This window comes from Corapipo altera, unplaced genomic scaffold, assembly GCF_003945725.1.
Source record: "Corapipo altera isolate COAL_440 unplaced genomic scaffold, ASM394572v1 1, whole genome shotgun sequence".
NCBI lineage: Eukaryota > Metazoa > Chordata > Aves > Passeriformes > Pipridae > Corapipo > Corapipo altera.
The window spans coordinates 40,225,011-40,251,009 of record NW_020884873.1 but is presented as its reverse complement, the minus strand read 5'-3'; the positions used below and the strand labels follow the sequence as shown (position 1 = coordinate 40,251,009).

General features: G+C 34.3%; 1 protein-coding gene across 1 annotated transcript in view; it reads left to right on the top strand.

The window, feature by feature from the left end:
• Nucleotides 1–25,999, top strand: part of IMMP2L (inner mitochondrial membrane peptidase subunit 2) — a 414,095-nt gene that overhangs the window by 315,621 nt on the left and 72,475 nt on the right. Inside the window, exon 5 of the mRNA XM_027658231.1 lies at nt 7,175–7,277. Coding sequence (XP_027514032.1) covers nt 7,175–7,277 — 103 coding nt within the window. The remainder of the gene's footprint in view (nt 1–7,174; nt 7,278–25,999) is intronic.

Genomic DNA, 25,999 nt, shown 5'->3' with positions numbered 1-25,999 from the left:
CTAATATCTCTAGTGGATAACCTAGCTTATTCTTTGTCCTTTCAATCATATTAGCATTTTGGATAAATATGCACAAATCCAGTAATTTTTCCTGAATACTGTGTGCTTTAAAAGTGATTAACTGCTATTTTGAAGATGCTGGCAAAGCAAGTTATAGCTAAATCACTATTTTGTTTAGAATGACATGCTTTGTGAGAAATTATCTAATTAATGAAGCAGAGCTACAAACATCTCCTGTACTTTCCATAACAGATTTCTATTTATTCTTAGCACTGCTGAGTCATAGGAGCCTGCATTGGTGCACTTTGGTAGGAATGCTTTAGCTGGGAAAAAGGAGATCACATTTGCAGTTCAGCGTCTTGCTTGCTTTAATGCTTTGCTTATTTATTAAAAAAGGGGGTGGTTTTGTACCCATAATTCGGTTTCAAATGAGGAAACTAGTCAATTAGTATTCATTCTTCTTGAGATTTCAAAATCTTTCATTGTAAAATGTAAACCAGGGTTAATATAATCAAAATGTTCCCAGTTTTAGGTAGAGGGAATCGCTGCCTTCATAATGGCTATTCCTAGTCTCACTGAATGGGAGTCTCTTGTTTCAGGTTTTGTCATTTTTATCACTCTGGTATGTCTTCTTTTGGGAGTTCCCTTCTCAATATGTCACATCAGGCAATACCTATGAAGCAATATCCCAAGCACAAGGGCTTCTCCAGAACTTTCCAAGTTCTGAGCTTGGATGCACTTTTTGAAGTCAGACCTCTCAATAACTGATGGATCTGCAGCTTAAAAGGCAAACACATTTCACCTCTGAGGCAAAAGATAATAGTTGCACAAAATGGGAGAATATTCCCTAACCTATTGACTTACTCTCAGATCTGTACTGGCCTTCAGAAAAAAATATTTAGTTGTTTCATACACATAACCCTGCCTTTATGTCTTTATGGATGTATAAAGGAAGATTTAAAATAGAATTACACAGATAGCCATATGTGTGTGTTGGAAGTGAAAAAAGGAGATTTCTTAGGAGCTGGAAGGGATTTAGTGTCATGGAGAAGATTTCCTGCAGCGCTACTAATAAAACTTACATGTTATACTACAGTAAAGTTCATGTTTTGGGATCTGGTTGTCACTTGAAGTTGAATAGCTTGCTATTTTTTTTCATTCTGTGAAATTGATGAAGATGAATGTATGTGGAAAAATCCCACATTGTGGTGGGTTGACCCTGGCTGGATGCCAAGTGCCCACCAAAGCCGCTCTATCACTGTCCTTCTCAGCTACACAGGTGAGAGAAAATAGAACAAAAGGCTCATGGGTCAGGATAAGGACAGACAGAGATCATTCAGCCATTGCTGTCACAGGCAAAAGAGACTCCACTTGGGGAAATTAGTATATTTTGTTACTAATCAAATCAGAGTAGGATAATGAGAAATTAAACAAAATCTTTAAAATACCTTCCCCCCCACCCCTACCTTCTTCCTGGCCTCAACTTTACTTCATATTTTCTCTCCCTCCTCCCCTTCAGTGGCACAGGGGGATGTGGAATGAGGGCTGTGGTCAGTTCATCATGTTTCTGCTGTTCCTTCTTCTTCAGGGAGAGGTCTCCTCACACTCTTCTCCTACTTCATCTGATGGGAAACAGTCCTCCCTGAACATCACCAGTGTGAGTCCTTCCCGCACTCTGCAGTTTTTCATGTACTGCTCCAGTGTGGGTCCCTTCCATGGGGTGCAGTCCTTCAGAACAGACTGCTCCAGGGTGGGTCCCCTGTGGGGTCAGAAGTTCTGCCAGAAAACCTTCTCCAGCCCGAGCTCCTCTCTTCATGTGGCCACAGGTCCTCCCAGGAGCCTGCTCCAGAGCAGGCTTCCCATGTGGTCACAGTCTCCTTCAAGCATCTACTTGCTCCAGCATGGGGCTCCTCCACGGGCTGCAGGTGGGTCTCTGCACAACTGGTCCTCCATGGGCTGCAGGGGCACAGCTACTCCACCATGGTCTGCACCACGGGCTGCAGGGAAACCTCAGCTCCCGCACCTGAAACAGCTCCTCCCCCTCCTTCTCCACTAACCCTGATGTCTACAGAATTGTTACGTATATTCTCACTTTGTTACTTGAAACTGCTGTTGTACAACAAGTTTTCCCCCTTAAATCTGTTATCCCAGAGGCCTTATCGTTATCACTGATGGGCTTGGCCTTGGCCAAAGGTGGGTCCATCCTGGAGTCAGCTGGCAGTTGCTGCATCGGACGTGGGGGAAGTTCTAGGAGCTTCTCACAGAAGCAACCCCTTTAGCCCCGCTGCTACCAAAACCTGGCCATGCAAACTCAATAAACACGTACAGCAATTCATGTTGTTTGGAGCAAGTTGTTTTAAGTATGATAGAGACTACTCATTTTACAAAAGAGTTTGTTTTTTTTAATTCTCTCTGCAAAAAGTACATTAGGTACAGTGCCTGTTTCCTCATGACCGCCAAAGATATGCAAATTGCTGAGACCTTCTGATTTCCCGAGGTCAAATCAAACTGAAGGCAATCCTCATCCAGCTTATCTGAGCCAAGTTGTTTGCTTTGGCACTGCTGCTGCATCCTAAAAAAGCAGATTTTTTTCTTGCTTGTGGGCAGGTGGTTAGAATACCATATAGAGCTCATTTTTGACTGTCAAGATTGAAATTATTTCTCAGCCAAGGATAGCTATAAGTACATCTGTTAACTATTAAATTGTGGAGAAAAAAAACTCAGCAAAGGTTTAAAATGTACTTCAGATTTAAGAGAAAAGTAAATCAGATTTTCAGACTAACTTCTGTAAAATTTTTAAAAAGATACATGTGATTCCATTATGTTCCAAACAAGAAAATTACTGTACCTCTGATAGACCCTTTTCTTAAACCAATGAAGGTTCAACTGCAGTTTGAGCAACAGTAGCATAGATGATTATTACTAATGTGTCAAAGACTTCAGTGAAACCTGAAATTATCTTTTTATGGTTATACCAGTATGGTTATTAACAACTGTTTGAATACTATATATCAAAATCTGTGTAATTTAATGTTTTTGCCTGTGTTATTGCTAAAGCAAACCTTTTAAATGGGAAGAATGGGAGGTGTTAAGCTGTCTTTATTTGTTTTTTCTTCAAAGACAGTAAATTTAAGAATACTCTTTATTAGTAGAGGCTTTATGAAGTTTAAGCAATTGAACAGTAATTATAACTCATGTTAATGAACTAGATATGAAATTAACAAATATTAAGTTAACTATTACTTACAGCAATTGTTCTCATAAGAATTCATTCAGACATCTTCTAAATTTAATCAGAAACTTCATGTGTGAGAGCTAACAGGTCATGAGCTAACAGTCAGTCAGACAAATGAGTCTAAGGATGCTCAACTAAGAAAGAAAAACAGAGATTTACAGTACTTTCCAAATATATGTTACATTATTGACTGCATTTCCTTCCTAGCAAATACCTCTTACAAGGAGTTGATGTAAAGTCCTGATGAGCTAATTGTGCTTTAAATTTGGTTTGAGGATTTTAAGTTTTGCAGTCATTGTTGGAGAGTGCTAGAAGCATTCCAAAGTATTTTTTCCCTTTATATCGTATTAATTTTTCACATATCATTATACTTAAAACTGTTATTTATTGAAATAGCCCTAAATCTCAAAAGTGGATTTGTGTTAGTTATTTGGCTTTGTAGGATTGCACAAAAAGATGGAAAATAGTTTTGTTTCAGCATGTCTAGCTAAAATGATTAGATAGTGAAATGAGTGAATGGTAGTTTGTACATTTAGCTCAAGAGCCATATTGCAAATGTAGCACACACATTGGTCTCTTCCTTGCAATTTAGGCAAGAGATTAATTTCTGCAAGATTTGTGTGAGAGAGGGGCAGTGTTACTAACTGATTAATTTTGATTATGAAACAATTTTTGCTTTCTTCATAGGAAAGAAAACTGCAAGTTTATGATTTTTTTCTTAAAAAAAAAAGTCAACATAGTCTTTGCAATAGTAATTAAAAATAACCTACTGTCATGAACCAAACACGGCTTTCTAAAGCCAGTAGCCTAGTTTGCTTGCAGGAATAGTTTATTGATCTGTTGTGGAGTAATTCAACAATGAAATTATCTTGAAATTTAAAACCAAAATCAAGTAACAGATGATCGCGTTTACTGTAGCACAAGCTTATCGCTGCATTTCTTTATTAATTTATGCAGTGAAAATCTCAAGTAAAAATTTGTTTTAAAATTTCATGTTCTACAAGATGGTGTTTGCAGGAGTATTGCTAAAGAGCATTCAATTCCCTAGGTAACTGCCGTATGCAAATACTACAATAACATTTTGAAGGACTTGTTTTAGGAAAATAGATTTTCTTGCTAATCTTTTCTTCACAGGTATGCAGGTACTTATTTTTATAATATATCTTGGGAGTTTTTTTCTATTGAACCTACATGTAGGAAAAATCAGATGATTTATATAATCTGTACATGAAATGACAGAACCTTTTACATTTAACTGCTGAATTTACAGAGGGCTTTATCCATGTGGTATCACTCCTGTCTACTAAAGTATGTAATTAGAACTGCTGCTTTTGTTTCTTTTCCATTTCTTTTTTCTTCCTTATTACCTTAACACGTTTATTAACTTTATGAATTTTAATTCTATTTCCTCTAAGTAAAAGCTACTGGTGTACAATCATCTGATTTTTATGAGAATTTGTACACAATTCCTTTTTAATCACTATAAGAGACTTTATTTTTGCGTAATTGTAGTATTTTTTTCTGCTTTTTCATGATTATTTCAAGAGTAGAAAAGAAACATGTATTTACTATGTTGTAGAAATAATAAAAAGAACCAATGATAATTACTGCAGTCTGTAATAATTTTCTTTTTGCTTTAGACCTTAAAGAACACACCATACACCTATGTTAAGCCTTTCTATTTTCCCAGAGTCTCTGAAAACCTTTGGAAGACCTATCCATGTAGACCAATTTTTTTTCCAATTTTCTTTCTAAATAGTTATTGCAAAACCATTTTTTTTCCCTTCCTGTTAGTGATTTCCTAATCATAATACAAGAGGAGGTTATTTGTAGGTAGGAGACTTTTTCTGATCTGAGCTGGAGTCACTGACTGGCATTTGCCGTATTATTTTCCTGATATTTAAAAGGTAATCATGTCAGTAGAATTACGTTCAAATCCCTTCGCCTTTCTGGGTGAAATTCAGTCTTGAGCATGAATTTGTAAAGGTACAAAACTTTATTTTATGTATTCAAGAGGATGAATGAAAGAGAAAATGAAACATTTTTTGAGCTATTGTTCACCTTTATCACTGATGGAAGTTATCTATTTAATAATTTTCAGAAGTGTTTAATCAATTAATGAATTAATGAACAACTCTTAACCTATATCTTAGAGCATTTTTCTAGTATGGTACTTTATAAAAGAAACTATCAATAAGACAAAGCATGGAGTCTCAAAACATAATTTCATTGTCCAAACCGTATACCATATTTCTGAAAAAAAAAGAAAAAAAAGAGAAAGGATTTGTGTGTAATAAATTGGGGTTTTAGTATAATTAAATAGCACTACTATTTCTGTTTAAGAAATAATATAATTACCAAATCAGGACAGTTTTATATTTTTATTTTGAATGGTTTAGGACTTTAGTCTTGAATAATATGTAATATGAAACAGTTCTGGAAAAAAAAATGAAGCTCTGTCTTTTTTTCTGCAAATTTTTGCTATTATTTTTTCAGCTTCCAAAGAAAGTATAGATAAAAATTCCATTAGAATATAGTAGTGGCATGCTCATCCTTTTAGCTGCCAGAAAAAATGCTGTTTGGAAAAGCACTGGTCAGATTTTGTGACTTGCAAAGTAACTAATTTTAATTTTTACTTGACTAATATAGTCAAATAAAGTTAATAAAATTAACTTTTGAAAATTCCCTATTTATCTAATATTTCATGGTCTCCAGATTATTAATTAGCTTGTCCTTATAACATATTCAGCCTCCTCCCCAAGCAAAAGAAACCTCACAAAACCAATTTTTTCATTTTGATTTGTGAACATTCCTGATCAGCGCTGTTGCACAGTTCAGCTGAATCTCCTGGTAAAGGTGATTTTTCTCTCTCCAGTTGATTTTTCTTTAGAGTATGCTCCTTCTGCCTCCTGCTCTGAGGGCATATCTTCCAGAGAGCGAAAAGCCATGAGTAGCTGGAGGCAACAAGCTAGATCAAAAGTCTGTTTCTATCTATGGACAGACTTGTTTATTCTAAACAAAATAAGAGATATCGCTATTTGTAGTCCCATCTGTAAATGCTTCATCGTGGTAATAATTCAACATGCGTGACAATTGCCAGCTGGGGTTAAACTAGAACAACTTCTTTGCATGAATGATTGCAGAATAACAGGTCCCATCTGAAAGAAAGCAAAAGTGTGTGGTAGAAGGCAGACTGGCATTATGAAAATGACAGCTACTTGGGGAACTAAATACAGGAATTTCGCATGCTCTGCACCTCCGCTTTAGGACTCATCTATAGTTTGTCATTTTTGTAATACTGGGACATGCTGAGGCAGTATGATTTTCTGTGGAGAATGGCTTGAATCATCAGTGTCATTTTTTTTCATCACTTGGCCTTCTAGAGATTTTCTTTAAGTTTATCCTGTTTAGCTTGTTACAGCTGACAAAATCCTACCCCCAGGACATAATCATTGCAGGAATATAAGCTCTGAATGTGAGGCCTGTTCAGATACACTAGAGTATTTTTGATGAGTATCTAACACTACCACAGAAGAAAAGCATTCTCCATACAATATCTTTATGTGACTGCAATATATGTTCACTAGTATTTACCCGAGATAAAATCTGAAAGTTCAAAATTTTGTTACTACAGAGATAGAATTAATTATATTTAGCTTAATTATATTTAACTGAAAAGTCTCTTCTTCCTTTGTTGTGATATGATTTCTGACAAAACAAGGTAGTAAACAGGCTCTGATAGTGCAACTAGCTCATAAAAAATTGTTATGTATTTTGAGTAACACTCCTGAGTATAAAGGATTTCGGTGTTTGTTATTTTAAGCAGATGTAGAGTAGTATACAAGGTCAAATTCCAAACTCATAAATATGGGAATTTTCTTAACAAAACATTGAATGTTTTTCTTTTTAACTAACCAATTTTTTTTCAACTGTCTTTAGAACCATTGGATACAAAAAGAAGTATGTGAAAGTCCCACATGGTCATATTTGGGTGGAAGGGGATCACCATGGACACAGCTTTGACAGCAATGCTTTTGGCCCCGTAAGTTAATTCTCTGTATGTCACTTTATACTTTGCAACTAAAAAGCTGTATATGTCTATTGGGTCATTTGTGAAACACGGCAAGTGTGAATTTATTGTGATTGTAGTTTTATTATTTTTTGAGAATTACTAGACTTTATAAAATATCTTGGTCAGTGGATATTGAGTTTGTTCTTAGCTATTCTAAAATGAATAAAGACTTCTTTTAATTCACCTCACGGAAAGAGAAGTGGTAGAGATTTTAGATTTGGAGGGATACACTGTAACAGTATCCAGAGGGCAAACCAACTCCCTGTAGCTGACAGATGCTCCCTGAGGACATGTTGCCAGCTGATGTAATTTGGAATGTTACCCTCCTGGGAGCTTGGTCTTGGTTTAGCACCAGTGCTGGGATAAAGAATTAGGAAACCATAATTGTGCTTACTAAGTGTTAACTAGTAAATTAGTCTGTAGAAAATAGTACAGATATTTCAAAACTTTTCCCAAAATAAATACTTACATTTTCTTTGCATAGGATCATTTTCATATAGAATGAAAAGAAAACATAACCTGCAAAATCTGTTTCTTGACTGGTAAAAGTGTACATTTGTTCATCAGGTAGACAGTAAATGCTTTCTCTGCACTCTTGATTTGGTTTTGGTTTTGTTACACTTTGTATAGATTCTTGTTCTTGTTTTAACTTAATCTAGAATGCAGGAAATAGTTGCATAAGCTGTGTATTCTGCTGGGGAAATACAAATCCTTCTAGCCCTATTCCACATATAGGTTTTTGACATGAAGAAAGAATATTCTTCTAATATTATTTTAAAAAAACACCATTTGTCACAGGGAAGTTGTCAAGGCTGGATTTTCTACCCTTATGCATTTCATAACTATTTCATAAAGAAGTCACCCCACGGACTCTAATTGAATTAATAACAACAAGGACTTAATGAGTTTTCTGGCTTCTGGAAGTTTAGCCCAATTATTAACTTGAAATAATTTGTTCTGAGGAAAAAATGCAAAATTGTTTTGGAATGTGTGATATCAGTGCCACTCTTGGTTTGTCTCACTTATTTTTTGCTTGTATTTCTTGCTGTTTTTCATTATTATTTTCCTGCTACTATTTTCTAAGATTTCTAACATCTAGCTTTGGAGGCTTTTTCATGTAGAATCTAATTCAGATATCTCTTTCCTCCCTTACTCTGTCACTCTTTGTTCCCAAGATAAATCTTAACCATAAAGCCACTAGTCTTCTTTTTACTTACAAATATATTGCCAGTGTAGACTCAGAGCATAAAGAAACTTTAGCAGTTGGACATTGGTTTCAGATTTACAGCAGCTCACACAGGAATTTTTACAAGGTAGAATCCTCAAGGTAGTCACTATGCAGTTTTCATGCAAGACAGTATGTTGGGCTAAATCTAAATACCGTCAGATTTTGACTTAATAAACAGCTGTTTATAAATATTAGTAAACCACCTTCACTAGGCTCTGACCTCACATTAGTTAGCAGTTGTTAGCTAACATCAGATAGTATGTCACTTTTCTTACAGCAATGGCTGTACCATTTGAGAGCTGGTAGTACAGTTTTTGACAGTGAATTCTTTAGCTTTCTGGGGGAAGAATGACCTTTATATTGCTTTGATGAATACATTGTGGGCAAGTCAGCTGTAAATAGGTATTTTCCTCTGAAATTAAATTAGAACAGCAATTGTTGAATGCAGGCAGAAGGGGCAGAAGAGATCACAGGGCTGGAAACTAGCTTCAGAATAACAAAACATAGAAATTTTTCAACTGTAGAAGAAAATGAAAAGTGTATTTAGAAGGACATGCTGTGTTCTAGGTTCTTTTCAATTCTACATATGTAAGATTTCAGGTTACTGGGGTATTTTCTACACTTCTGTGTGCTTTACTCTGGAGATCACTTGCACAAGTGAATTAAAAGATTAAAATTACTCTCTTCAAGCCATTCTTAAAAAATTTTCTCTCATAAGTCTGCAGCAGTTGTAAGGAACAGACAGCACAATGGTAAGATGTGGACATGTTTTTCTCACTTCATTAGTATACAGATCACTTAAGAGATTAGGTTAAACATTCTCTGTGTCACAATTCTGACTTTTAAAACTAGATGTGTTTTCCTTCATCAGAACATTCACTAAAAATAGTGGGTTTTAAGTGGATTATGTTGTAGGACATGATTTTTTCAGCTTTCATATGATCTTATAGTAGAAAGACATTTATAGACATTTATAGTGTAGACTCAGTAATGTTTTGTAGATGAACTTAATGAGTTACATGGGGCATAAAAGGAAATTATGGAAAACCAGATTGAGAACAGATGTTAGAATAAATTTTTCTCTTGAAGAATAACAATATGTATAATGGCCTAATGGGTTAGGTTGGTAAAGCAAAAACCCTGATACCAATCAATTTCTAAATTAGATGCACCTTTGGAGAGATATGAATTTCTAGGCTGTAAAACCTGGGCAAATTAAATTATCTTTATTTAGTTCATAAACATTTCATAAAATAAATTCTGTCATGATGTGTTATTGCATGGGTTTATAGGACTAAAATTAGATTTTTAAGGAATAGACCAATATTTTCCTGAAATGTGTAAATAAAATGAAAATGTTTCATCTAAGATTTGTAAAGGTTTAATTTCCTTTCTACTTAGTCATATCTTCGAATGAAATTAATACCTTAACTGATATTACAAAAATAACAAGGCATCTATAGGTAGTGCTGAATTAGAAATGCTATTAATTCTCTACATGATCAAAACTTAAATATCAATTACCTTTCCAGAGTATTGGACTAAATTAATTAGTTCATGGCTATTGTACATTGTCTTTTTTAAAAAATGCCTTGTGTAATACTGAATGGCAACTGTTATATAATACTATTGCTGATGTTTGAAAATATTTCAGCCATTCATAATACTGAAAATAGCTCTTTTGAATAAAAGCCAATAAATATTCTGAGAACTTGCATATTTTTTGCTACTTTTTAAGGGAATAAAAAAATTACATCCTTCTGGTTTTTTTTTTTTTTTTTCAACTACCTGGACTAGAATAGAGCTTTCTATTAAATTGACTGTTGCTGTTTTTAAATTCTGAACAAAGTGATGTTTTAATGATATTACCTTAGCATTCCTTATTTGGCATACTACAGGAATATGATAGCGAATAGCTTATACAATTAAGATACCCCTTTTTAAAGTTTCTTCTTTTTGTTCTCAGTTCAGGTAATTTTCCTGTTTTGGTGGGCCTTTATGCTATGAAGTTGTAGTTCAAGAGCACAGGAAATATAAAATTAATGTTCTTGGCAATGCTTCTGCTTTCTTAGATCAAAAATGCAGGAGACATTATAAATAATTGGTGAAGTATTAAACTCTGCTGCTTCAAATTTCTTAAAGATTTTAGAGTGTTAACTTTATGCCAGATCAGATACTGTCTTTACTGGCACAGTCAGTATAATACCAGCATAAAAGCAAAGTGACAACTTATATTCTATGTCCAATATTCTGACTAAATCAAGGGAAGAGTCATTATAAACTGTACTTTGCTTGGATTAAATGTTTAGAGCTGTCATCCAGCAGAGTGCAGAGATGGTTTTGCAACCAACATGTGAGGGTATCTAAGAAATAATGTATTAGGGAGGATTCGAGCATACTGAAATCTTGAAACCATGACAGCATTGCAGGCTCAACAAAACTGAAATTTATTGCCAAGAGGTGGCCAACGAAACAAACAAACTCAAAAGGGAGGAAGGAGGAGAGAAATAAGCCCCCAGCACGACCTTCCCAGTTACCCAGCTGTTGCCCATAAAGTTATCTTACCAACCTAGCATGCCTGTAATTACCAATAGCAGAAGCTGCATCCTTGGAAAGTCAGTAAGTTCACATATTGGCAGGCGTCCCCACCAAAGGCAACATTGTCCTTGATGTGAAGCTAGCTCCCCTCCAAGAAAGTACTGTCTGCTTTTATACAATTAGCTGAGTGACCTCAACCTAGGCAGGTGTGGTCATCCCCGCCCAGCCAGAGGCCCTCCATCCCACCCCCTTGGTTATGTAAGTGCATCTGTTCTGCTCCTGCGTACTGCACTCAGGGGGGTCTTTTCCAAATGAGTCTTGGGGCGTCCTTCATCACTACAGTCTTCAATTTCTCCTTCAAGTGACCTTGGAGGACGATTAGTCAATCACAGAACACCAATTAAATATAGTTTATACAAAAACTCCCTTCAAGGACAAAGTTCTCATTTTATCAGTGCTTGCTTTCTTGTAACTTGGCAGGGAAAGAACAAAACTTTCACAGGTGGTGGGCTGAACACAGACCAAAAGTATCAGTGTAATTAACCCCTGATACAAACAGTTATTAATAATTGTATACAGTAACTGTTACATTTCTGGATGTACACACATGCAGTGAAAAGCACTCTATAATTTAAAAAGAACATAATTTAAAAAGCACTCTATAATTAAAAAGGCCAATTTTGTCTTATGAAGATTTCTTTGGTAAATATAATACTCTAATTAGTACATTTAGATGTTTCCAAATGCCTTCAAGCTGGGGATATGAACGAGCTTTATAAAACTAGAGCTTGAAGTCCTTGGGCTGTCTTGTAAAAGATCTGAATAAAAGGTCATTAAAGTCAAAGAGAGATTTCTATTGGCTTTAGTGGCTTAGGATGAGGCTCTTTAAGAGTTAAGCTTCACAATCCAGTGTAAGGGCAAAAAAGGCTATTATTCTCCTTATCTTCCTGGGGAACACAGGTAGGTTGAATACCTTGTCAAAAACATCCCTATCCTAGTCCTTTTACTAAAAATGTGTCTATTTTTAATGTGTTTACTCTCAAAACAAAATCCTATTGAACCTGAGCCTAGCTTTTTTGTTTACATAACTTTTACGTTTGTGAACTTCAAATAGTAATTTGCTTGTAGCCAGCGTTACTGTAGAGGCTGTTTTTATGATTGTCTATATAAGGAATTCTGTACTGTAAATTCATGCAACAAAATATCTGAAAAGAACATTTCTGAGTGTAGACTCTATAAACTAGGATGACAATCAAAATAACTGAGTATGCTGGATTTGTTGGTTATTTTAATTTGCTTTTCAAAGGCTCTCATCGTCTCTTTCAACTATAAGATAGAAATGGTTTAACTGTTAATTCAAGTAATAATAGTAGTAGAATGTGGCCTCTTATAATTATTTTTTAGATCGATCTAGTATTTCTCCCTGTAACTACTGTTAGTGAATACTAGTTGCAGTACTCAAAACCAGAAAATATGAACAGTTCATTAGGCAGTAATTTAAGCTAAAATATGGTACTTCTAGTGAAGTGCAGTGGTGACTGCTGGTAAAGGAAACATCTGAACTATGAGATCTGCAGCTTGTGAGAGTAGCTCTGCTTCAAATGCTCTGCTGTCTTCTAAGGGAGGTTCAGAGGAAAGTTTCAGGAAGAAATGGATCTCTTTTTGTGGTTCTCACATAGCAGCAAACAAAGAATGCCACATGTCCTAAAAGCCCACATCATCTTGGTGAATATCTTACCATCACTTTGGTGATGATCTTGCCATAAGCTTTCATAATATGAGCTATAAACTAGCGCAAGAATTACATATCTCCCTGAAATGGAGCAACCTCTAAGGCAAAAGGTGGGAAGACTTTAACAACTCACAGCAGTGTGCTGAAGAACACCACGTTAAATTGCACACTAAGGCATATAGGTACGGCACACCTCCCACAGAGAATTCTGCCAGGCCTCAAATATACCTGCTGCCCCTGCTTGTGGCCCCATACTCCAACCAACCCTTTGAAGAGGCTAAAGATAAATATTTTCAATAGCACCAAACCTATTTTTCTTAGTTTACACCAAAGTCAAGAGGCGATAGTCAAACGTGGCAATAAAAAAAGTGTGATTTTAGCAAGAAAACACTTATCTGTGCTTACACTCATAAAGTTAATGTAGGTGAGGAAAATGGTGATGACAAAGTAATCAGTGAAGGCTGGGAATGACCTACTGGGGATTTGTCTGCATTACTTTGCTAGCTAATGGTGCGGATTCTTCTGTTTTCTTTTTGCTACGGCTGACACCAGTACCTGCACCTTCACTCCACTGTATAAATGTAGTCTTGGAGAGCAGCATGATTCTTATGGGATCAGAGACATTTCTACTTTTGAGTATTAAAGGAGAAATGAAGCTGTGTTTAAACAGGATGTGTAATGCAAATATGCACTCAATGCCATTCCATAATATTTATCTCTGGCCACTGGCAAAAATAAAATAGGTAAAATTGTTTATAATCAGAAAAAAGACTTTGCATATGGAGCATGAAGTTACCAGTAGTAAATAGCATGCATGCACAGCTTGAACTTGTAAAAATCTATGATGAATAAAATGGATAGGACATTATGTGTTATGACTGATGATAAATAAACCTCGAAGGGTAAATATGCTTGTCCCTTTTGAGAGAATATTATATATGAGACGCAAATTGGGATGGTGGTTTTTCTATGGAGAATGACAATTTACTCCAGGAGTTGCTGAAGGGGAGTCTTGATAATAAGATTGTGTGGCCTGACTGTCCATTAAATTATCCTGACTAACTGAATTTGCGGTATAGGAAATAAAAAGTCCCCTATAGCTGTCCTAATTCTTTTGAAAACTAAAATATTTAGCCTGACTCTAAACCAATGCATAAAAATTAATCTTTCAAACAGCCTGGCTATCACCATGTGACTAAAAGCTCTCAGTTAAGGCTACTCTATTTCTTGGCAATGGAAAGTCAGATTTTTGTTTTAGTTATGTCAAATATTAAAAATTTAAGGCATTCTAACTAATTTTCTCTGTTACTGTACTTGTAAGTGTATCTTATTTAGCATTGATAAAGCTTCATTCATTTTGTTTATGGAACTGATTTTACGTAATATATTCAAGTACAATGAATTATTAATGCAAATATTTAGTATTTCTGATTGCAAGTACCTTTAAAGAATTTTTCAGCCACATTGGAAAGAACAGTAGTCTGAGCAGTCTATACCTGTTTTTGACATCACTTATATTGAAATAAACTAGGAAAAAAATGTTGAAACAGTTTTAGATTGATTTAACGAAAGATTACAAGAAATCAGACAGCTGTCAGATTCATGCAATCATTTTTAATTAATTTAACAGCTCTGCATTCAAATATAATCATTTGCCAAACCCTGTATACCCCTTCATCAGTTTCCTTACAATTCTATTTCTCTCAAGTTACAGCTTGAAATACCCTTTTATTTGATAATCACTGCAGAATTTTTAACATTATATTGTCTATATAGAATCAAATAAATTAATTGTTTTAATGGAAATGAGGTACAAAGGAATCTAATCTTTGCTGACTTCTTTATGGTTTAATTCTATAGGGAATTTTGATTCACACTGGCATTCATATTAAGATTTGCCAGGACATAATTTAAAAATCTATTTAATGTATTTGTTTCTTTATATTTTTACTTCCTTGGACATGGATTATTGTCAAAGCTCAGTCACTGATTACTAAAATAAAGTTGTAAATGTTACTTTGCAGAATTATAGGAAATTATTATCTACCTGATTCCATTCTTGGATAAGATAAATGCTTTGGTGTAATAAGTGCTCATCTCATTAAAGGTCCCAATCCTAAGAAAAGACTATTTTACTGTAGTACCTTGTTTACATGACTGCACATCATATTGGGAGGTTAAAATGTGTATTTATGTGGCAATGAATGTGCAAACCAATGCATATTTATTATATACGTTTAAATAAATATATTATATATGTTTATTTAATTTAGGAGCAAAACATTATTGAAACATGATGAGTAATATTAATAGAACTCTTGGTATTAAATAATTAAATTGCTGATTGTTATCCAAGCCATCAAAGCATTTTCCAAACTATATGCGTTTTTTTAAAAAAATACAATCATAATGGACAATTATTTTTTTTTTTAAGAATTCAAACTATTAAAGTATAGAGATAGTTTTCAAATGAACATAATCATGGTCTTGCCAGAGAAACTTTCAGATTGATAGCAGAATTTTAAAGTTATTTGTTCTCCCTCTCACTGCAGGAGAGACAAGTAAGAATAATTCTTGAGAGGTAATTCCCATAGAATGTTACATTTGGTGAGAGGAATAATACTTACTAACAGAGGAATAAATATGTTTGCAAAACAAACCATAAAATATATTCCTCTTTTGTTGATTGCTAATTGAGATAATATTACTTAATTAAAGTTGGATATAGTTATTTCAATTTACTTGCTCTGAGGATTTGGGCACTGCAGATTAGCTTTTATTAGGGCTTTAAATTTTATGTTAGTTTCAATTAAGAGCTACTGTGAGTCAGTGTCAAATTCAGGAACCAGCACAGTTTTAATTCTCCTCTTGTCAACTTTGAGATTTAGAAAAGAGTTATTAGTAGCAGCATGAAATAGCAATAACTCCGTGGTACTTCCTGTGCTTCCTCTTCCACTTAGGCACCGTTTATGCAGTTATAACATATGTCCTGATGGAATTAATGAAAATATGCTCAATTGCATTTGATCCAGAACAGAAATCTCCCATCAGGTGACCTATAGCTTCCTGTGGTCATGAGGACAAGTCCCATGTAATCCTTTGATTGTAAACCTTGGTACATAACAATGCCTGCAAGCTGACAGATCTGTAACTCAATATCACATTTTCTGATTGTAAAATTGCATTTTTCTCTCAGGGCATCTATCTCAATGCGATTTTAATGAATGCTGTTCTGAAATATGTATGTATTAGAACTTATACCAGTGCTGTCTCTTTGGTCCTTGCAATGTATCTTCTTGAAGCTGAGAGACCAGATTACAAGATTTAGATGTTAATTTGTAAGCCTAATATTTGTGAGATATCACTTGTTGAAATGAGGGAAGAAGGAAACCAAGGTAGTAGTTAACATGATGTGATAATAAGATCTGATATTTCTTTCCTACTGAAGATATAAATCTGAAGGTGACGAAGAATTTGCACTTTACAGCATGGATCATGGATCAGTAATTGATCAATAATCAGAAAGAATGAGGAAGAAAGAAAGGAAAGAGAAAACTACTATTCCACAACATAATACTATCACTTCTGGTGGAAGTAATGGAATTTTAATAACAAAAATATTTGCAACATCAGTCAAAGTAATAAGAAACAAAAGAAGTCTTTAAGTATTCTGTGATGGTAAAATGAGTTATCAGGTATTTGCTGAAAGAGTCACTCCATTGTCCTTCTTAACAGCACAGAAAATGGTCCTGAAAACAACTGCTTTACAGCCATTGGATTGATGTATGTGGAGTGGTACCTATGCACATTGTTAGAGCTTATTAAAAACTTTAGACAATGTTGACAGAGTTATTATTTGTAGAATATAGTTTTGACTTGGTACACAACCAAGTTAGGAAAGCAAAGAGAAACAAACCTTCCCAATTTTACTTTTGGATCCTATTAGCAGGACTCAGTTTTTTGTGGTTTAGCCACAAAATTTTAAAGCCAAAAGCTCAGTTTCCTTCCACTAAAAATATGCAAAAGAAATAACAGAAAATTTAGAAATCCTATCTTTCTATCAGTTTAATATTTTAAACTCTGTATTATGCCCAATCATATTCACATATTTTTATATTATGCAAATTATAAATCAGTTATAATTTACAACTTTTTAAAACCAGGATTTGTATAATTTAGGTGCCAAAATAACAGACTCTGGACTACTCTATAACAGATGTGAAACTGTTATCCAACATTGAATTTTGGCCATATACATGCTATATCTAATGAAAGCCAGGGGAAGCCTATGACCATAACAAGGTGTAACGCATTGAAAAAGGAGAGGGATCAGAAGAAGTAACTACCTACAAAATTCTCCATGACTGTTCCTTGGCAGGTTATGTCTCCACCTATTGCAGTTACTACCTTCACATCTTGGTGTCTTTGGCAGGTAGAAAGAGCACACCAGATGATGTTTTTTACAATTTTAGTGATTAGGTGGTTTCCAGGATCCTTTTTTTTTAAAGACTTTTATAATTCTGTCACAATCATGAGATGCTAATTGAAATTTGTTTTTCAAAATGTTGCTAAAGTAGGTTTCCACACACAGGATAAGCTGGAAATACCTGTGTTACTCTTCCAGACTGACTAGTACAAAATATGAACATGCACTTTGGAATGAAAGTACGCATGCTCCCCCAAAGGTTCCTGATATTGCTGCAGTTGCTGTGTTCTCTGTATTCTCAAGCTGCAAAGAGATATAATACTCCCCTTTGACAAACTCAATATACTGTTTTCACTTGGATATGTATTGTTTTCTGATAAGTCCTGTAACACAGGACTTGAGAAAATTCTTCATATTTACGACATCTGTACTCAAATATACTGTTCAGCTGTATCCGTATTCAGCTGTTATGTATTATCAGAGTAATTTTGGAGGCCCTCACAGTTTTACTTGTTTCAATGAAAGCATAAGGTAACTCTTTAGTTAATATAAGATCTGATTATAGTTAGTGAATGGAGCCACGTAGAAAGTCTAATCTTCCCAGTTATTAAAATATTTGCAATGTCAGAGTGAGTTCTTGTTCACATCAATTTTCAAAGTATACATTGTATTTTCAATTAAAGAGTTTAATAGTATTACATAGCAATTAACTGTTAAATGACAAGTATTTAGATTGAGCAAGACAAAAAATGCTAATGAAGAGCACAGTCTTCATGCTTACATATAATGACGTGAGTTAGGAAGAAATGTCTTTTATTCACTTTGTGTCCCATTCAGGATTGTCTTACATCTTTCTATATTACCATCTACTGTTAGTTTCTCTGAGAGAATTTTTCCTGTAAATTTTTCATAAGTATTTTTCTGATGTCACAGTATCTCAGTTTCAAGAAGCAGCAGTGGTAAATGCATTTGTTTAAAATCTACAGTTCATACTTTCCTTATACTACTGAGCGATCAGAAGTGCTGCTGTTGATGAAGTCAGCAACACTATTAGCCCCATTCGTTGTACACATACCAGTGCAAACCAGGTATGTTTGTACAATGGGAACTAGTTCAAGAAATGAATTTTAGTACATAAGTTAGAAACGTCTGTATTTCTCTAACCAGAAGCAAACCTAACATTAACATTCCAGGAAGATTTCCAAAATCTTTTCCCCTACTGCATTAATTTAAAGCTCCGTTTTTATTATTTTTTTCAGAGAGGAAGAGAATTTCAGCTACTGCCTTGGACTTGTGGTGGCTGGATCTACACTAGATCTAAGAGCAATAGGGCTGCAAGCACATGGAGGCTGCGTGGTGCTGGTTTTATTTACTCTGAGCTACCCCTCCCCAGGTTGGGCTTCAGGTCTCCCAGTCATTAGGGATTTGAGGGGATGTGGTGTGGGGCAGTGCTCCTGGTGTGCCAGTGACTGACAGCTGCACTAAAGGCTCTTAAGGAGGCAGAGTATGGGGGACAAAGAACCATTCCACCTGATCTACCCCCCCCCCCAAATTGTTTCAAGGCAGTAATAATTTTAATAACGTTTTTCCAGTCCCTCACAGCATCTCACATAATAATAGAAGCAAACCTTGCATTTCCATTGTAGCAGTCATCTCATGTTTGAACTATATCTCTAGAAAAGAAAATAATAAAATTACTGTCTTGATCATTTATATTTGCATTTACATGCAGTGTGGTTTGTATGGAGAGCCTTCTTTCCCATCTGTGTTTCAGTTTGCAGTTTCAGGAAGTACAGCAGGCGGATGTAAGTCATGCACTCAAAAAGAAGAAAATTATAATAGGATATCTATCTTCCCTGGTTTGCTTTCAGAGTTCTCTCCTGGCACATTTTACACAAATTAATTTGACAGTAACAAAAACTAAAAAGGTATTTGGATTACTTCAGCAATAAACTAGCAACAGAACCATGTCATTTCAATTTATCACTTGCCTTTAAGTGTGTGAAATCTTAGTTCTTCATCACATTGCAATAGATTGGTTATATATAGAAAAAATGCTGCAGACTTCACAAAGAGGAAAAAAAAGTTGTCAACTGCCAGCTGAGCCTTCACATTCTCCCTGACTTGCAAATTTTTTTTTGGTGAATCTCACAGTACCTGAAGTAGAACAGCATAGTAACCTTAGTTTTACCCCTGTTACTATGTCTCAAGTTATTAGAGTTTTATCCATCAAAAAGAACTCTGACCCAAACAGCACACTGGGGCTTTGAAATTATAACCTGAGAGGCAAATCCTGTGAAACCAAACTGAACTTAAACAGCTAACTTTTACCCTACTAACTTAAATGTCTGTTTCTTGGTACACTGAAGAAATCTACTGTATTTCCAGGGTTACACAGAAAAAGAATGCATCCACTTATCTTATTCAATGAGATTTGCACAAAGATTTTGAAAAATATTTTAAAAATATTTAAAATATAAAAAAAATAATTATTAAAAATGGAACTTTGAAGATTTTCCTGTGAAAAGTTCTACAGAAACAGAAAAGCTGAGGTAGGCTAGACAGATGATATGTTATAAAGTAATTATTAAACAAATAGCAAATATTCATTTAGTGCTGTTACCTCCAGGTAGGTCCACTGACAATGTATCTCTTGTTTGTAAGGTCAGAAACATATAAATACAATTTCTTCTAATATTGCAAATCTGAAGTTTTGTCTTTCTTGTAAAAATATCTGAGGTCAGAGCAGATTTTTTTTTTCAGAATCCAAGATTTAAAGTGAATGATTGATCTATTGAAAATCTGACTTATTATGCATAATTAAAGAACTAGAACACTTCATCTAAAAAACCCCAGTGAACAAATTCTTCAAACTCAATGATAAATATCTATGTCAAATGAATGTACTAAAACAACAGTATAAATCTATATTTCAAATTATATTACTTTTTTACAAGACAATAATATGCTGCCTTCTGTAAAACGTAATGGTTTCATTATTGATCATTATGATCTTGTCCTCTTGATAATGTCTTGTGCAGTAACCAAGAATAATGATACAAATCTAGCAGTAGTATTACACCTTTATACTCAACAAAACATTGATACATTGGGTAAAAATGAGGTTTGATTATTGTTCAGAGGCTTTTTCCTTGTCAGAACAGATAGGTACTTTTTTCTGAATTGAAAACAGGGAGAAATAGTTCTGTTTACCAGAACTAGAGATAGTAGCAGACACTAGTGATATCTGATTCAGTTATCTCAGGAATAAAAATATTAAGTTTATTCTTCTTTCAGAATTCCACTTAAAAGTCTTTATTCATAGCTCTCTAGAGAAAGTCCCAACTGACATTTAAATGCATGTATTTTTAATGAGATTCATAAGGGACTAAATCTATCTGTTTCCTATGGAAAAAAAAATAGAGAGATGCTTCTTATAGGTTTTGAAATAAAAAAAAATGAAAATATGTCTTTAAAATGGAATGATTCCAGCTTTCTGGGCAGTAATTTTAACTTTTTATTGGATAAGTGTTACATAGCTTTAATGACAAGTAGGTGTAGATTTCATGTCTTTCTGCAACCAAAGGAAAATTCAAGATTTGTTTCCCATTAAATTTGGAACAGGATAAAAGATGCTGCATCTTTTCATCATCTTTAAATTTCAGTAAAAGTGAAAATTAAGCTCCAGCATTAAGTGGGCTTTCAGTGACAGTGTACTAGTAACATTAAACAATCTTTTGAGAATTTTGCATTAATTTTTCTTTCCTATATAGATATAAAGATACATTCCACTTTTAAAAATAATTATGTACCTCTGTTGAGATCTGGGACATTTGCAATAGCTTTATTACCCAAGTCAGGGAAAAAAACCCAACAAACCTTTTGTAAACTAGAATGAGTTTATTTTGTACCTGGTTTGTAGACCTATATGTTAAAGTATTAAAAACTTGGGAAAAATCGTGTCTCTCTGGGAGTTTTACCAGAGGTTAGTGAGGTCAGGACTTAAGCCCCCAGCAGGCTTTTCCTACTAACGCTGTGCTGCAGACTTATGGCACCACAGACTGTCCCCAGCAAGGAATAGCACTCAGCTCTCCCTGCTGTGCCTTCCTCCAACCCCTGCCATGCTCCATCTGCCCAAGGCTGGCAGAGTCTGCAGAGAAAGAGATCATATCTTTGTCACACGATCATGCACCAGAAGAATCTTGTTCCTGTTTCATATTTAAAGATTTCTTCTGTCATTCTGATGTTGATTTGTGGCACATAAATGCTGCATACATAGATGAAGAGATAATCTTTTCCTTTGTATAGTAAGAACCTGTCCTTCAAACTGCCAGAGTCAGAGGTAGTACTTTGCCGGTGAGGAACATCTCCCAGTACCTAGGGCTAATTCTAAAACTCATTATTGATCCCATGTTTTTATAGTAAGAAAAAGGATTGCGTACCACAAGTGGAATACTTTCCTTTCAGTTGTGTATATAACAAGCGTTTGTAGTTTCTGGACTGTTCACAGCTAAAATGAAAACAGATAGCAAATTGCAAATACATTTGCAGTTGGTTTAGTTGATGACAGGTACAATTTGAAGCGCAAAACAGTAAACCAAAAAGTCTCTTGGGGTCCTGGGTAATTAACTAGAAATACACTTAGAAATACACTACTAATCCAGTTATATAAAGGGGAAAAGCAATTGCTAATGGTAACAATTTTTATTAGGCTACTTGAATAAAACTCACAGAAAACCTCCTAGGATAAATGCTTTTAAATTTTTTTCCTTTTTTTTTTTGTTTTTTTTTTTTTGTTTTTTTGTTTTTAATTTTAGCATCTTGAATTGTCATTACTAAAAAAAATCTATTATAATTTTTTCTCAGTTTGATTATGTGTTTTTGTTATATTTTTACTACTCATTCAGTCCTATCAGTGTACACTTCTTCACACTTAGTCACAGACTGAGGTAAGGCTTACAGAATTGTTTGGTGTTAAGTACAAAAATGTCTTTCAGGCCATGTGAACTTTCATCTAGTTTGATGTCTTACTCAACTTTCTTCTTTTTTTTTTTTTGAAAATAAGCTGTATGAATACTCATGGCCACATTTTTTCCTGATCATCTGAGCAACCCTAGATACATTTAAAAGGATTTACTCTCATGATGGGTCTCCTGAAAGACATTTCATCTGTCATGCAGCAGCCTTTGTTAGTTCACAGCAGAAGACACTATAGATTTCTGTTTACATGGATAAAATAGAAAAGAGTTTGGTTTTCTATAATACCTTCTCTATTTGAAGGTATTTCAAAGCACTTGAAAAAACATCCTGACTGAGTTCAATGCTACTGCAGTATGTGAGTAGTCAGTTGCAGCAGCCCTTCAGGACTGCATATTTAGTAACATTATAAAGCCAGACATTTCAGATAGTATAATGATAGAAGGTATGTTGAAAGGATTGTGAAAATGCGTGCAAGGGATTTCGCAGTGGGAAAACAAGCAAACTGACAAAACCATCAAAAACTATGTGACAAGCATAGGATGTTTTAAAACATTTTCCTCATATATAAAAGATGTAAAAGATTATATGATTGCAAGATGTTTCATGCTGAAGATATTTTCTTGTTTAAAGAATCCCTGCTCTGTGAACTGAGTTCATATAAAACTTTCAAGATCACCAAAAATATAAAACTAGCATCATGTTGTGCTCTTAGCCATTTCTGAAGAGAAGACAAAGAAGCAAAGCACTGCAGATATTGAATTATTTTTCATTACTAAATGTAGCAATTCCCATATGCTTTAGAGAGTATAAACTCTCTATAAACTCCATATAGATTTGGCATTGCTAATGTGTGTTCTTTACCTTTTTGTGGAGCTGAAACTTGACAACTGTCAAATTTGCACCTTTCCTCCACATTAATCTTGCAGTATATATACGGGTATCTATCTATCTATCTATATCTAATGATTTCCTACTTGGTTGTTTTGACACATTTGTCAGATTCCTAGTGTTCGCTTTCAAGTGCAGGCTGATAGACTGTCCCAAGGCAAGCGCTGTGGTCAGCAGCACATCTGAAATGTGTATGTGCTGTTCTCATAGTAGGGGGAGAATTATTGGCAAACTAAAAATGCTTGAGAAGGTCTTACCAAAAGCTCAAAATATGCTATTTAAAAAAATACTGTGCAAAAAGATTTTATAAATAATGAAGGAATAAGGTAAGGTGTACATTTAAATCTGTAATTGTAAAAAGACACTTAATAAGGGGTCTATCCTTTAGTGATGCTGTGTATAAGATTCTTTTCATTCATGAATCTTCCAAAGAAAATCATGGTATTTACTGAAGTCTGGTGAACTTTGAACCTAAGACTCACTCTCGAGACCTGCATTTATTAAAAAAACCACTAACCCACTTTTTACTTTTCTCCCTCATGTTTTGTTTCCTCCCTTTCACTTTTTTCTCCCTTCCTTTTTTTCCAGTAACAAAAGAAAATACATTTCTTTTTTACAATGAACTTCATGCATTGCTGAAATGGAAGCAGAGACAGTTCTTAATCACGTATCATGACCACAGGGAGACCAGAAAGGGAGCTCAATTGTCTGTCTCTCGAGGAACACTTCTTATTCTTCCAAATGGAAGTAGCAGTTCTCAGACCTTGAGACTGGGAATTCACTTTGATCTGTAAGAAGTTTGGGGGTCTCGTGGACTAACTTTCAAATATTGCCTATGGTTCTCAGTTTATTCCACTATATTCTGTCTGAAGAATCTTTTTTTTTTTTTTTGACTTTACATCATGATTTTGCATTACAGATGTTTATACTTCTTTTTAATTTCCCCTTTATTCTATCATGTGCATTTGACTCCACAAGTATTTTATTTTCCAGTGTGAGTCAGTCAAGTGAAATGTTCAGAACAGAGTGTATGTTCATACATCTGCTAAAGCTTCAAATACCTTAGACACTCTGTAGGAATTAAGAAAATATATTTTCTAAAATGATGAAACATGACATTAATATAGAAAATGTCACTCACTTTTTATATTTTGTCAGATAAATATTATTTGCTATGGCAGAGTTCAATGCTTAATAATACATTGTTCTTGTCAGTACTGTTTAAAGTGCACATGATTCATACTAAACCTTTATCTTAGCTGATAGTGAAAGTAGGTACTTAGCATTTTCTTAACCCAAATCTCAGTTCAGGAGTTTAATACGCTTCCATATTTCCTGCAATAAAAAAGAATATTTTGCCTTTTCCAGAGATTTATTTATAGAAGTAGAATAGAAAAGGTTTATGCTGCCAATGTGGCAGTTTTACAAGATCTACTGAAACAGTATTTAACAATGCACAGTATGATAATACAGGATTTGCATATATTGGAAAATGTTTTCTATTGAAATTCAATTTAGAATTAAAAAGTATGTTTCCTAAGAGAATGAAAATAAGAGAGGCAATGTTGCTTGGTAAAAATATTAAGAAGCTTTGCAAAAAAGTCTGTTATGGGAAGATATGAAGTCAAAACATTTTAGTAAAATATCATATTTCCAACTTTTGTTTATCTTCTAAAAGTTTTAGAAGAATTATCTTAGAAGAATTATCTTATAACAGTGTTTTAAATTTTATTGCAGTATTTTTAATTTACATCTAGTTAGCTATAAATATCAGAATAAGAATGTTTTGATAGAAAAGACATTTTATCTTTGGACTGTGTGTGAATACCTTTGGAGATTTTTTTGAAATTTGTCCAAACTCAATTAAATTTGCAAAAGATTGCAGATAACCAATTTTGTCTACATTTGCTTTCACCTTTCAGTAATATGAGGTTGTAAAGGAGAAATATACCTCTCAATCATCTTCTCCATTCTGTTTAGCAAACTTCTAAACATTCCTCTTCTTACACAAATAATGGATATGAGGGAATGGCTTAAAGCTGCATCCGATGAAGTTCAGACTTGGTATTAGGAAATGAGTCTTCACTAGAAGGATGGTCGGTTGCTGGAACATGCTTCCAAAGAAAGTGGTCATAGCCTCAAACTCTAGGGGTTCAAGTGTGTGGACAATGCTCTTTCTTTATATGGTTTAACTTCAAGTTGTCCCTTTCAAAAGGTTACTTTTATCATAAAGGAAAACTTTGTACAGTGATCTAATCTTACTGCTACCACTCCTGCTGTATAAAAATTACAAAGTTAAGGAAGGCGTCATATCTTAGATTGTGAGTTTTAAAGTGTTTTGAATAGTTTGAGTTATATGTTTATATTAAAAAATATCCAGTCCTTCAGTAAGGTAAGCTTGTATGCACCTTTTGCTGTCAAGAACTACTGAAGATGAATATGTGTCCAGATTCAAATATAGGGTGTATGTTGGTATTTTTCAGGGCATTGGATATTGCTGTGAGGTATTTTTAAGACTAACACGTGAGGCCAGTTTTAAACTTTACATGAAAATATTATTAAACGCATTTATTAACAGCACACTTCATGTTAATGAAGTTCATTTTACAGGTTATTAGCCCTCAGCAATAAGTATACAAAAGTGTTAGTGTTTGTACTGACACTTATTTAGTGGACTTGTCTTCTTCTCTTTCTTCCTTGTGCTTGATGTTTTTCTGCTACTTGGGGGTTACATGTGACAATATTCAAAAGATAAATGGAGAATCTTCTTAATAACATACTTTAACTTTTGGTCAGCCCTGAAGTAATCAGGCAGTTGGACTAGATGATCGTTGTAGGTCCCTTCCAATGAAATATTCTATTCTATTCTATTCTATTCTATTCTATTCTATTCTATTCTA